Genomic DNA, 14,461 nt, shown 5'->3' on the forward strand with positions numbered 1-14,461 from the left:
TGCAGGGTTTCCCTTTCCTCACCAGTAATTCCCTATAATGTTGAAATCCAAGCAAAACAAAAAGGGCAAAAAGAAAAAAAATGCCCCCTACCAATGAAAACAGGCTTCCACTAACACTATGGGGTGGTTGGCTATCATGTCAGTCTTAATGGAAGCCACCCCTAAATACAGACTATCCCTAAAATGAAATCTATTTGGAAGTAAAAACAGGTAAGGGAGTGTTTTGTTTCGGGATTGGGAGTTTGTTTGGTTTTTGGTCAACATCTATGATTTCATGGGTGCCAAGGAACTTTCAGTCAAGATATTCCTTCCGAACTCTAGTCAATAAACATTTATCAAACAACTACTATGTGTTAGGCCCTGTGCTGAGTGCTGGGGATAGAATGTTTAAAAAAAATGAAAGATAGTCCCTGCCCTCAGAGAGCTTAAATTGTAATAGGAGGACACAAAACACAAAAGGTGAGATAGGGGTGGGGGTTGGGGGAAGAGCATAAGAAGAAAGGAGAAAAAGAAAGGCAAGGAGGCACCATGGAGGAGTCAATCAGAGAAGTCCCAGAGCAGTGCAGCCAGATGAAAAACGAGATGTCTGGACTGAACTCTTTCCTTAAATAGAGACTTGGAGTTCATGGCCCCACCCTCCATCAGAGTGGCAGATGGCAGTGATAGGGCAGAATCCCAGGGGTGATGAGATTATCACAATTATGAACCTCCAGGGTCATGCTGAGAAGTCAGGAGTTCCAGAGTACGGCAGCCAGGGGTAAAAATCCACTAGAGTCTAGACAGGGAAGGCTTCCTGTAGCCAGTGCCCCTTGAGTAGAGTTTTGAAGGAAACAAGGGCTTCCCAGAGGTAGAGGGAAGGTGAAGTGAGAATATATACCAGCCATTGGCCCACCACTATAAAGGAGGGTAGGTAGAGGCAGGGTCTGATGCAATGTAAGCATTTAATAAATTCACGTTGGTATATTCCTGACTCCAGGACCCACTTCTAGCTACAAATTAGGAGTTATTATCATAATCCTAGGATCAACCTTAAAAATTATGCCAAATTATTGCATGATAGATGGAAAACTGGAGCCTTTAAAATATATATTTCCTTTGATTCAAATAAAGATTCCCTTATTATTTTCTATGTTACTCTTACAAATAGTATGATCATAGGTCACACTCAAACTTAAAATAAGCTAGGATTTAGGGGATAGTACACCCTACATTTTGGGGCACTGCTGGAAATTTTGTGGATTTGTGGCTGTTGACATTTTCAGGAGGTTACAAGTATGTTTGTGAACCTTCCACAATATTTATCTATACTTGGACCACTACTTTTCCTAAACTTTATTTTTGTAAAGCGCTATTCAGGTTCCTGACACATAGTATCTTCACATAAAATTTGGCCTAGATCATAGGAAAACGCAAGAACGGCATGTAGTCAACCCGCCCCTGTGGAGATGTACAATATTCCTCTTCACCTCAAAGACATGGAACTATGGATGCAGACTGTGGCATATACAGTCAGATTCCAGGTGTGAAACATTCCACACTCTGCCCATTGGGGTTCTTTACTAGGCCCACTGGAGTTCCTTAATGATTTTTTTTTCATTAAAAAGGAAAAGGGATGAGAGCGGGATCTGAGTATATCCAGAAATGACTGTTCTAATAACAAGAGGTACCAAACAGAAAAATGTGTTTTGCCTGGTTTAGTCTCAAAAAATGAAGTCAAAATTTCCCAACTGCTTCCCTCTAAGGTACCACTTTTCAAGCTGTCCTTATTTTGGCACACTATCACTGACCCAGATCTCTCCCACCAGTAGCTTGGGGTAGAGAGGTGACTCATTCATAAAGCTAGAGAAGAACTAGGCTGAAGGTCTAGAGAAACCTTCGCCAATACACAATTCAAAAGAATTCTACCTGTACCCTGCAAAGCAAGTTAGTTTCTTTTCTCTAGGAGAGATGCGGTAGGCTACCTTACCAGCAAGGGGAGGGAAAATATCAGTGCCCAGTTTCCTCTTCATTTGAGCCTAAAGAGGAAAATAAAAATATCTCTCTTCCAGGAGTTTTTGATTGGTCTCTTCCTCTGCTCCTCCAATTCCCTATTCTCTTTCTTTTCTTTCCAGATTGCCTAAGGGGCTGGTATTTTAATGGGTTCCAAGCCATCTCTTCGGTCCTTTGTAAGCAGTGGCACTTAGAGAATTAGAATCCTTTTTAAGATGTACAATAAATGACCCCTTTCTATATGCTGGACAAATCAAGGGCATTCATGAGAATGCTGAATTATAAGTGTGAGAGAAGCCCTTATAAATTCTCTGGGTTCATTTGTGCATCTCTCTTACAGTCTAATCTGACATGGCTGGCATTTGTATCCTCACTGGCACTGTGTGAGATCAGAGGCTTCTGGAAGACAGACTTTGTGAATTGCCGGAGTTGTTTTTGTTTTGTTTTTTAATCCTTTTACTGCTAGCACCAAAACAGTCCCTGGAACACAGTAAGTGGGGGCTGCTGAATGCTTGAACTAAGACTCAAGCTTCAATTGGATTAAGATTCAGTGCTTCAGTTAAGATTGTACCTAAAACTCTCTTAAGTACAATCTGAATTGAATGATTCGTTCACACAGCTCTCATTCATTCCAATGGTTTTAGATCTATCCTAACTGCCCACTATACTAGTTCCCTTCCCTGCTAGGCAGAAAAAGAGCCAGGGAAGGAGCAGCTCTGCTCTGCAATTATATAGATCCCTTTCTGCTCCCAGGTTCTTAAGATTCCTAGGTTTCAAGAGGGGCCTTAGATTATCTAGTTCAACTCGCTAATTTTTCATGTGTTAATAAGGGCCACAGAGATTCCATGACTTATCCAGTGATGCTGCACATAGTAGGCACTTAAATGTTTGTCGATTAATTAAGTAGCAAAATCAAGATCTGAACCCAGGTCCCACGTTCAAAATCCAGCACACACGGTGGAATCTAACATTTCAGACTGACTTCCAGCGTGAGGGGCGGTGATCAAAAGTCTTCAGAACAGGAGACTGAAATAAGAAACTGGAAAGAGAAGACAAAGACGATGCCCTGCACAGTCTGGCAGGAGGGCAGAGTAAATTCGATCCAAGGTAGCCGAACTCCACAACGGAGGGCTTTACACTCCCAGAGTCCCAACTCTTGGCCATGTTTACCCTGCGGTGGGGGAAGAGACACAGCTAGACTGTCAAATTAAGGTGGTCCCACAAATACGTAAACTATACCTCAGTTGTTATTAAGATTAAAAACTGTGTTCTTTGGAGGACTGGCCCTACCACCCAGCCCAGGCCATTCTGGGAAACTGGGCTCTGGCTCCCAAGTACCCAAGCACGGCGGTGATTAACCAGAACACCCCGCTGTTTGGTCCTCCAACCCCCACCCCCAACTCCAGTCACAGGCCGAAGAAGCAACAAGCCCGCCTCCTTCAGCTGTCACCCTGTCAAAACAAAGACTGCGGTTCCAAGGGCCACCGGCCGCCAGGAGGTCTGCGGCGACTACCCCGAAGATCAGAATTCAACGGGGCCACATCTGTATTTGGCAGGGGGGAGGGGTGGGGAGGGGAGGCAGAGAAGGATCCCAGACCACAAACAGGGGTGTGGTGAGGAGCACTCCAGAAAGCGGGGCAAACAGAGGCAGAGGGAAGCGGCTTACTCTTAAGAACACCAGCAGCCGGCCAAGCCAAGCGTATCACCCCGCCCAACTGTTTACAACGCAAGTGAGGGGCAAGGTTTTAAGCAAACCCATAATAATGCAAAAATTAGGTGTGTTGGCATCCCGCTACCCAGCTCCCGAACCGGGAATCTTGGCAGACAGCCGTACCCATCCTCCGGGCTATCTCCCTCCGGCCTCCCGCGTCCCGCCCCTTCCCCCGCCTCTCCCCCACGGGAACCCCGAGCGCTCAGCTGCTGACCGCCAGTCAGTGGGGCAGCACCTCCCGGACTGCAGAGGCAGGGCAGGAGCGCAAGCCCCGATCGCCCCCTCCCTTCCCCAGGCCACACCGACACCGCGCACTCTTCACCGCACACTACTTGGAAAGCCAGTCCTCCAGGGACAGTGTGCGGGCGCACACCGCCCGCGCCCCTCCCCCGGCACTCTCTCACCCGCCCCCCGCCCCACCCGCAAGCCCCTCCCGGCCCAGTCAAAGAGACTCCAAAGAAGCAACTTCTCGGCCGCCCCCTCCGAAGGCAACACGCGCACGCACCAGGCCCCCGGACAGCAAAGCTCGCCTCCCGCTCCGGCTTTCTGCACTCCGCCCACCCCCACCCCCACCTCCTCCATGCACGCGCGCATACACACATAAACACACACACGCACCAACGCAATCCAGGAACCCGATCCACCCGAGAGCTGCACTTCCGCGGTGCAGCTGAGGGAGGGAGGAGAGGACAGGAGAGGCGGGGGAGGCCCTCGGGGAAGTGGAGGCAGAGGGTCCCGGCGGGCGCCCCGTCCGGTCCCCGCCAACAATCGCCGGGAGCGGGGGAGGGGGGGTGGAGGGGAGGGACGGGACAGCACTGCTCCCCAGGACTCCCCGGCAGCGAGGCGAAGGGAACGTTACCTTGCAGGAGGAGTAGACGCCGAGTTTCTCCAGTTTCTTGGCCCGGGGAGCGGAGCGGAGCTGAGCCTTCTTCACCGCGATCCGGGCCGTAGAAGCGCCGCTGCCGACCCCCGGGCTCTCGGCTGCGGCCGGCCCGGAGGAGGCGGCGGGGCCGGGGCCGGCCGGGACGGGGGCGGGGGCGGCCGCAGTAGGAGCAGCAGCAGCGGCGGAAGCCGCGGCCCGGGCCGGTCCGCCCCCAGCGGCCGGGGATCCCTGCGGGGGCGGCGGCGGAGGAGGAGGAGGCAGAGGCACGGGCGGCGGCGGCGGCTGCGGGGGAGGGGGCGCCGGCTGCTGCTGCCCCCCGGCCCCGCAGCTACCGCCGCCGCCGCCCCCGGCCGGCCCGGCCCCGCCAGCCTCGGACATGCCACCGCCGCGGAGCACGGGAGGAGGAGGAGACGGAGTGTGGTGGTGGCCGCCGCCGCCGCCAGGGTCTCCCTGGGCGCCTCTGGGCTCAGGGAGGGCGAGAGGGACCCTCCCCCCTCGGGGCCTGGCCTCCCTCTCCGCTCCCTTCCCCCTCGGAGTTCCCCTCCCCCTCTCTCCTCCCTCCTCCCCCGCGCCCTGCGCTGAGCTGCGCGGCTCTGCTGCGCTCCGCTCCTCTCCCCTTTGGCTCCGAGCCCCGGCCGCCCGCTACTGCAGCTGCAGCTAGAACTGGGGTTGCGGCTGCGGCTGCCGCTGCCCCTGGAGGGAGGGCACTAGCGGCCCCGCGGCCGCCGCTCCCGCCTTCTCCCGGGGTCTCCTCCCTGGGGCCCTATTGGGCTCCGTGCCAGCGCCCCGCAGCAGCAGCAGCAGCAGCCGCCGCTGCAGGAGCGGCAGCAGCAGCCAAGGACATGTTCAGCACCGGGACCCCTGGAGCGTGCATGCGTGTGTCAGCCCGAGTGTTCGGCCGCTGCTCCTCCCTGAAACCCTCGCTCCTCTTCCGCTCCCCGCGGGGATGACCCGGGTCTCCCTTGGTCCCCGAGCGCCCGCGATGTGGGCGGGGCTGGGCGGGGGAGGGGGGGAGTGGCGCTGTCCGACGGAGGGCGAGGCGTAGCGGAAGGGTGGCGGAGCGAAAAAAGAGTCCGGAGCTGGAATCCCCAGGCACCTGCCGGAGGCGCCCAAGGCTTCGGGAGTCCCCTGCCCCACTGCCTCACTGCCCACGGGTTAGCCCCACCCCGTCCGAGCTGGGTGCCTGGCTGGGGAAGGGAGCCCACCCACTGCAGGTCCCTGGAGGGGGGGCGGGGTGCGTTTGGTACCAGAGGTGGCCTAGGCTCTCTGCCCACCGACTCCAGTTAATTACACATACCACCCCCAGCACCACTCCCCGCACCCTCCCCCCAAAACACCCAACCGCAGGAAGGGAGACAGTTTCACGCAGCTTTTTTCTGAGCCCTAGAGAGAGCGGAAACAACGCGACCGATGTGCACAGATCTTCCTCTTTGTTGTTAGCCAAAATAAAGTCTAGTTTTCTTTTTAAGCGCCAACTTTTCTGCCCTACGGTTCTTGATTGGAAGGTTACAAAAAGTTCTTCCTTCGACTCTTCCTAAACTGCGTAGCAAAAGAAAAAGTAAGCTGGGGCGATTTACACTTTACAAGAAAAAAAAAGTTTGTCTTTTTGGTTTTTGGTCACAAAGCCTTTGAAACTCAATGACTAGACTGTTTCAAGTGGTGCTTTGCAACACAACGTTGAATGCAGAGTTTTTGGAACATAGAGAAATTTAAAAAATTTCAAAGCATCTGAGTCAGAACCTTGGCGACCATGCTGTCTAAACTCTTAACAGAAGACGCTGGAGCCTAGGGAGGAGAAGCCACTTGCCCAAGGACACACAGAAAAGTAGGAGGTCGAGCCAAGACCAAAACCCAAGTCCTCTGTGTCCGTTTTTATCCAATGACCTTTCCTCTAAACTATCGTTGTCTGATCTTCAAGGACTTCCTCCTAATTTGGGATGGAGAAAGTTTTTGAAACAAGAGTTTTAATTGCTTTTCATTAATTAGATGGAACTGGGACATTTTATTGACTTTCTACAGGTGAGCCGGGTTTTTTTCTGAGTTGCCTTTCCAATTTACAGCTATTCATTATTTCTCTGGATCTTTTACAAGTGCATAGTGTAGGACAGGGAATTTATATAAATATTTTACCAGATTCTTTGCATTCCTTAAGAATAATAGCGGGCATTAACATAGTGATTTAAGGTTTGCAACGGGCTTTGCAAATATTTCCAACTTATCCTCTCAACAGCCCTGGGCGGGGGGGAGGGGGAGGTGCCATTATTTTCCTCATTTTATAGCTGAGGAAACTCGTGAGCCTTATCCCTGGAAAGACCATCAGCTTTCCCATCTCAGCTAACTACTTTTTCCATCCCTGATTTTTTTGGTTCTTTTTTTTTTTTGAGAGTCTAAAAACAACATGCAAAATCAATGCCATTGCAAATCTGAACAGAAACTGTTTTAATAGGAAATACCTTCCACCCAATTCTTTTTAAAAGTCTATAAATTTGTGTCAATTAGATTGCATTATATAAGTCGTTATGAGAAGTTCAAGGTTCTATTTCTTGTCTGATGTGCAGCACTTTATTTTTCAGTGTTAACCAGCTCACTGAAGGCTACTTACATGTCCTTGTCATTCTCTGCACTGGTCAGATGAAATTATTAAACTACAGGCTCGCCCATGGAATAAAACTTCCTCCAGTCAGGAATGTGACCAGACCACTCCAAAATCACTTCGATATTGACTCACCCAACACCTGAACAAGGTAAGTATGCATTTTGGAAGCCACAGAGAGAGTTTGAGAGGCAAGGCTCAGCCATCTCATTTCAATCCACCCTGAAAATCATTATGTTTGAATGGTGAATGGTTTCTGATAGCTGAAAATGGATTTTCATTATGTCACATCTTACAGCCTCAAAATGACACACGGCCTGAGGCCAGATGCTGCGATCCAAGATCCCAGGCATATATGAAACCTATTAGGGGCTGAAGATGCAGGGTGCAGTTTCTGTCCCTCATCATGATCGATCAACGAGCAGCATTTAGAAAGTTGCCAGGTCATAAAAAGCACCAGACTAGAAAGGACCATGAGTTACAAAGAAGCCGCTATGTTGAGGGCATTGATTGAGAGCTGGAGGTAGTCATCCTGGAACCCTGCCCCACCCCATTTTGGAGATGCTGATACTGAGGCCCAGGAATGCTAAGAGACTTGCCCAGAGTCACAGGTGATGAGTTGAAGAGCCAGAGCTGAGCCTGGGTCCAGTGACCTCAAAGCCTGGGCTTTTCCCCATTCGAAATACGCATGTATTCAGCACCTGCTATGAGCTATGCATTGTGCAAAGGTGTTGGACATAAATTCGAAGACCATTTGAGCCTTCCAAAGAGCTTACAATGCACTGCCTACGAGAAGTACAAAAAATAAGAAAAACAATGCGAACAGGACAAAGGGTAGCTCAGTATGAGATCAGGAAAGGCCTCAAGCCTTATCTGAGTGGGAGGCCAGAGCCTGAGCTGGACTTGGAGTAGTATTAACAATTCCAGCTGGTAGAGGTGAAGAGACAGAGCATTCCAGGCTTGGGGACAGACAGCCTGTTCAAAAGCAGGAGATGGAATATCCTGTGTGGAAAAAAAAATAGGATGGGACTATAGAGTCCTTGAAAGGGAGTGATGGGAAATCAGTCCAGAAAGGCAGGCTAGAGACAGCTTGTGAAGGGTTTTTCATGCCAAGCAGAAGGGTTTGTATTTTCTTGTATAGGTGTACATGAGGCCAATAGGTGGCTCAGGGAATGGAGTGCTGGGCCTTGAGTTAAAAAGACCTGAATTCAAATCCAGCCTCAGACACTTACTAGCTGTGTGACCCTGGGCAAGTCACTTGACCTCTGTTTGCTTTAACTGACTAGAGAAAGAAATAGCAAACCACTCCAGTATCCCTGCCAAGAAAAGCCCATGGACAGTGTGGTCAACAGGGTCACAAAGAATCAGAAATGACCGAACAACAACGTAGGCGTACAGAGCTAGAGCTGGAGGGGTCCTTAAAGGTCATGTAATATAGCCCCCTAATTTACAGATGAGAAAACTGAGAGGTTGTGATTTGCCCAACGTCACAAAAATAGGAAGCATCAGAGGTGAGATTTGAGCTCCAGTCCTCGATTCCCACCCACTGCTTCTCATCTCTGATTGTAAGAAAATTACAGCTTAATAGTGGCACGGAAGTCAGGTCAGTCAGTCACTCAACATCATAAGGGCCTACTATGTGCCAGGAAAAACAAAAACAAAAAAAAGTCCCTGATCTTAAAAAGCTAATGGTTTAATGGGGGAGGCAGCATACAAATAAACATGTATAAATAAGATGTAGCCAGGATAAGTTGGAGACTATCAACATAGGGAAATAACTAGTATTTAGGGTGATCAGGAAAGGCTTCTGCGAAGTGGGCTTTTAGTTGGTTCTTAGAGGAAGCCATCAAGGCCAAGAGACCAGAATGAAGAGGGAGAGAATGATTCCGTGTGGGAGATAGCCGGTGGACACCACAAAGGCTGAAGAGGGAGCATGGGAGTAACAGCAGAGACATCAGTGTTACTGAAAGGAAGAGAACATAAGGTGCATGCCCTTAGGTAGGAGAGAATCAGCTTCTGATGGGCCTTGAAGCCACACCTACTAAATAGATGCCAACTCAGTGAAAGAAGCATTTCTCCATCTTTGTAATGGGACCACTACAAAAAGAGTTGGGAAAACCTTACTGGGTTCTTTAGTCCAGCCCTCTCATTACATAGGAGGAAAACCGATGCTTTGAGAAGTTGAGACTCCCCCAGAATTTAGGAGTAGCAGTCAGAATTCCAAGGCAAGTCCAGTTCTTTTTCAAAAAATTATTCTTCGACATGAAGGACAAATAACCTGAATATGCCCAGAGGGCAATGGATAAGTCCCCTTGCCAGAGCACAGCAGAGAATTAGCCTTTGAGTCAGGAAGAAATGAGTTCAAATTCTGTCTGTGACAGATATTGGCTATGTGGTCATGGACAAGTCACCTGCCCATCAGTGCCCCAGCGTGGTATGGGGGATGTCTTTGGATTCGTGAGTAAATTGGATTTAAGTGAGGCAGAGTTTCACAAAGTTGTTAGCCTCTCCTCCAGAGTCATCATCTTTGACTATAAATTATTGATAATTTTTTTCACTTCCCTGAGGTAGAGGAAGTTTCCACACTGGAAGTACTATACACTGATTAAATCACCACCAGATAAAGGCTGTTTCCATATGAAAAGAACATTAGCTGCTGAGCCCTGGGTATCGGCATCCCATTAGAATGCTATACCATTTGCATAACTAGTAGAATGGCTTCTACTTCCTCCTTTATTTCAACCACTGAATCACATACAATTAATAGCTTCAGCAGGAATATGACTAGCAGCATTCACATTGGATGGGAAAAAATATTTAGTTTTTCCAAATTCAATTTAAATTCAATCTAAAATTTTAAAATACAAATTTTAAATAAATTAAAAAAAATACAAAGGAATTTCAGGGAATTTGGAACAACTATTCCATTGCTCAATGAGTGACTCATTGAAAAGTAAAATAAAAAGATACATATATGCAAAGAAATCCTCCTTCGCTCCACATTGGCATGTTGAATTCAAAGTGGGCCATCCTCCCTCCTATTCCAATCTCTCTCTCCTTAACCCAGTTTGAAGATAGCCCTCCTATCCCCCAGAGTTAGGTGCCTAAGTGCTATAATGGATAGAGCTTCAGACTTGCAGTCACAATGACCTGTGTTTGAATCTGGCCTCAGACACTTCCTGTGACTACTGGCAGGTCACCTCTTCATTCTCAGACTCAATTTCTTCATCTGTAAAATGAAGATTATAATAGTACCTGTTGTCAACATGAGATCAAATGAGAAAATATTATATGTATATTGTGTGTGTGTATGTACACATGTGTGTATATACATCCATATGTTTGTGTGTGTATATATACACATACATACATACATACATACATACATGCACACACATACACACACAGAGTTAGCCCTTCCACATCATGACTTTCCCATCGTGGTTTTGATATATGGTGAGTCAGCATAAGAAATTAAATGAAATTTTTTGGGAGTTTTGTGGAAGCCTCAGACAACACCCAAAGGCCAGCAGATGACAGAAGAAGTTTAGGAACTCAGAAACACATAAAGTATATGTATAGTATTGTATAATAACATATTTTATCTTTTAATACCATCATAATTCAGACTTCTCTGGTACCAATAGAAGGCCCAAAAATTTCACGAGGATTTTTCCAGATTTTGGAGCACTGTGCACCAACCCCTCCTTAATGTTGAAGGGAAAATTGTGTGTCTGTGTGTCTGTGTGTAGTGCATTGCAAACCTTAAAATACTATAGAAATACTGGTTATTTTTATTACTGTTGCTATTATCAATGCTAGCTATCATGGTTTATTATTATTACAGTAAGGTTGTTGGGAGGATCAGATGAAATAACATACGTAAAGTGAATTGAAAGCCTTAAGATTCCTCCCAGAGCTCAGGCTGACCTATACTAACCTTGAAACCTACTTGGCCTGCTCATCAGAGTCTGAGCAGCATTGGTACTAAATTCTTGTGTTAATACTTAAAGGAAACTAAAATGTATCTCACATTAATGAACCAATTAACATAGTGTCAGGGAGGGAGATTAAGTTGGACTTAATCCCATTGAAGCAAGTACAGGGTGAGTGTGTTTGTTAGTCTTTCTTCCTGAAAGGCACAAATAAAGGGCTGAGACCCCTCCACCCAGAAGCATCCAAGATAATGAGAACTCTGAAGACTATCCCACCTAGAAACCATCTGAGGTAATGAGGACAGCTGAAGACAGACAATGGGGCCAGGACCACCCCACTCTGGCCACTGAGCCCAACGTGTCATGGTGAAGACCGAGCCACACAAGAACAAAAGGGGAGGAGGGGTTAATTGTCCCAGAATTAATGGGACAAGGCTTCAACATAGAACAAAGAGATCTTTTCAGGGACATTCATGGGGATTTTTGTATGAAAGGATCCAATGAAATGAGGTCCTTTCTAAGATTCCATCCTACTCATGTGCATATATTTTCCAAGTCCTCCTTCTGATGTCATTCACATGTATCCCCTCCCCTACTCCCGCCCCTGCCCCTAAGACCGGTGAATTACAGACTGTACATAAGCTAATGTATGAGTGAATAAATAGATATGAATGGGTCTCTGTGTGTGGATATGTCTGTATACTAGGACTAATGAAGCTTCTTAATTAATAGACTCTTGCTAGTTAATAAATCTTTGAAAAGTCCTTCAATCCTTCCTCTTTTGACTTCTTTCTACTGACTCCATCCATTTCTTTTCATCTTTCCAACCTTAGCTCCCTTCTTAGTTCACATCAAGAGCCAGTTTCTCTGGGAGATCCTTTCTGATCCACTCAGTCCTCCCCAAGAAAAAATGACTTTGTATTTACTCCCAATAGTGTTTGGAAGGATCCTGGAGCTGGAGCTAGAGCTGGAACAGATCTTAGGGACCACACAATCCAACCCCTTGGTTTTACAGGTGAGGAAGAAAACTGACCACCAAAGAGATGAAGAGACTATGACCCTATGGTCACAGACCTTGAACAAATGAGCTAATATTTGTAAAGCTCTTAGCACAGAGCCTAAAACATAGTAGGTGCTATATAAATGCGTGTTCTCTTTTCCCCTTTCAGTTAGAAGGCACTTCAGAGAACACTTAGCCTAATCCCCTCATTTTACAAATGAAGAAACTGAAGAGCAGAGCCCAGGAATGACTTGTGAAAGGACACCTAATAGTGTTCAAAGGAAATCCTGATTCAGGCCTCTCCCTGATCAATTAAAGGCAAACAGGTCATAAGACAAAAGGAGTTTCTCGGCATCCCAAAGCATCTAGCAGTTGGAATGAGGCAAGCCTCCAGATTCCAGCTTTGAGTTGTTTTTAGTAGACAGGAGTAAAACAATTTGCAGCTAGGTGGTGCAGTGGATAGAGAACAGGAGCCGGAGTCAGGAAGAGTTATCTTCCTGAGTTCAAATCTCAGACACTTACTAGCTGTGTGACCCTGGGCAAGTCACTTAACCCTGCTTGCCTCAGTTTCCTCATCTGTAAAATGAGCCGGAGAAGGACATGGCAAATCACTCCAGTATCTTTGCCAAGAAAACCCCAAATGGGTAAGACACAACTGAAAAAAGGATGAACAGTAACAGCAACAAAACCATTTATATGTGAGAGTAAGACAGGGATTAGTATCTCCTTAGAGCCTCACCCAGTACAGCAGCATTGGGAGATGGGAATAGCCCTCAAGTGATGGGAATTAGTCTGTAGGCTATGAAGAGGTGGGAATAATCCTGAAGGACTGTAATATCAATTAAGTTGGGACTTTCTTACTTTTTTAAAATGATTAATTAAGTGTCTTTGATTGAGCCTTACTAGGTGCTAAGTGGCAGGCCCAAACCCCTATTAGGTGCTAGGCCTATGTGGGTGTGAATTGGTAACTAAGGTGGGGCCCCAGGTGGGGCCAATGAAGGGAGGTGCTAACACCAGAGCCCATGAAAGGAGTCTAAGTTCTGGTCTCTCAGAAGACCGTTTGATAATGTCTGAAACTGTATAAAAGGAGAAGACAGAGCTATTTGCTCAGGGCTCTCACTCTTGGTGGTGACTCCCGGCAGCTGTAGCTAAGAGCCCTCCAACTTGTAAACCCAGATGTCCTGACTTGGTTAAACTCTGGAAACTGTGTATTGGGATTTGAATCAGACAAGGTCTGTCTGTTGATGTTTGTAATTTGTTTGCATCTGCTCTGAAGTTCAGGGTGCTGGCATTTCCCCCCTAACTAAGTGAATGATATTTGTATGCTGGATTAAAGTAAGATTGTTAACCTCTTAACGTTGCTTTCCTTAGTAAAGCAGATCAAAAGAACCTGGGCTTGCAGTGTTCTGTGAACTGGTTGTTGTCGGTTTTACACCCCCCACAGTAGCTACCAGCCGGATTGTTAAAACAAGGACCAGGGAGCCCTTTTCTGCAGACTGGCTGAGCACTCAGAGATAGAACAAGGTTAAAACATGGGAGTCACTCAGACTGACTCCATCCCAATGGCTGACTTTATACAAACCTCACTTTGGTGTTCATAGTACGCAATCACACCTGTATAGTTCCTCTATCCTCCACTTCATCATCTTAATAGCTGCTGCTCACACCAAATTCATTTGAGTAAGCATTAGTGTTATAAGGTGGAAGACTTAAACCTACAACAGGAAACAAGTATACTGTGGCCATGAATACTACAAAAATCCCAATGCCCTGTTTCCTTCAGTGTCATAAAAGTTAAACAAACTTAATTGAGCAGAGTCATACTATCATATATCCCTTAAGGAGATACACCTGGTTAAATAGGTTCTGTATGTAAACCAAATCAGGTTACAGATGAAACCACTTACAGGACTCACCCAAGGAGAGATTTACATATCACTAAGGTCACTCAGTAAACATAAATACCACGAAACAAAACAAGCAGAAGCAATATAATAATGATCCTCAATATTAAATAATACTAACTCTCCTAGTAATTTGGTAACCTGCTCCCATCATTTATTCAGTCCACACGTCTGGTCCCTGGAATATCTTCCCTTGGACATTCTGGAATAGGTCTTGTTCTCAGGGTAGCTCTGAAGGAGGATCCTCCTAGTAGATCCGACTCGCTGATTCCAAGTCACTTGTAGAGATTCCTGGGTAATTCTGCTAAAATCTGCCAGGGATAAGACTCAGTACAATTTAGTGCAACCTCCTAAATTTGCTTTTCCAGTAACAAGCTCATGTGGTGAAAACTAACCCAAATCTTAGGTATTTAACCCTATTAATAACAAAGCTATAGGAAGAACAA

The 14,461-nt window shown here is 46.9% G+C and overlaps 1 protein-coding gene across 1 annotated transcript in view; it reads right to left on the reverse strand.

Annotated features, from left to right (window-relative positions):
• Positions 1–4,961, reverse strand: part of KAT2B (lysine acetyltransferase 2B) — a 113,402-nt gene extending 108,441 nt beyond the window's left edge. Inside the window, exon 1 of the mRNA XM_036760194.1 lies at positions 4,560–4,961. Within this exon, the coding sequence (XP_036616089.1) occupies positions 4,560–4,961 (402 nt within the window). The remainder of the gene's footprint in view (positions 1–4,559) is intronic.
• Between the last annotated feature and the right edge of the window lie 9,500 nt (positions 4,962–14,461).

This window comes from Trichosurus vulpecula, chromosome 5, assembly GCF_011100635.1.
Source record: "Trichosurus vulpecula isolate mTriVul1 chromosome 5, mTriVul1.pri, whole genome shotgun sequence".
NCBI lineage: Eukaryota > Metazoa > Chordata > Mammalia > Diprotodontia > Phalangeridae > Trichosurus > Trichosurus vulpecula.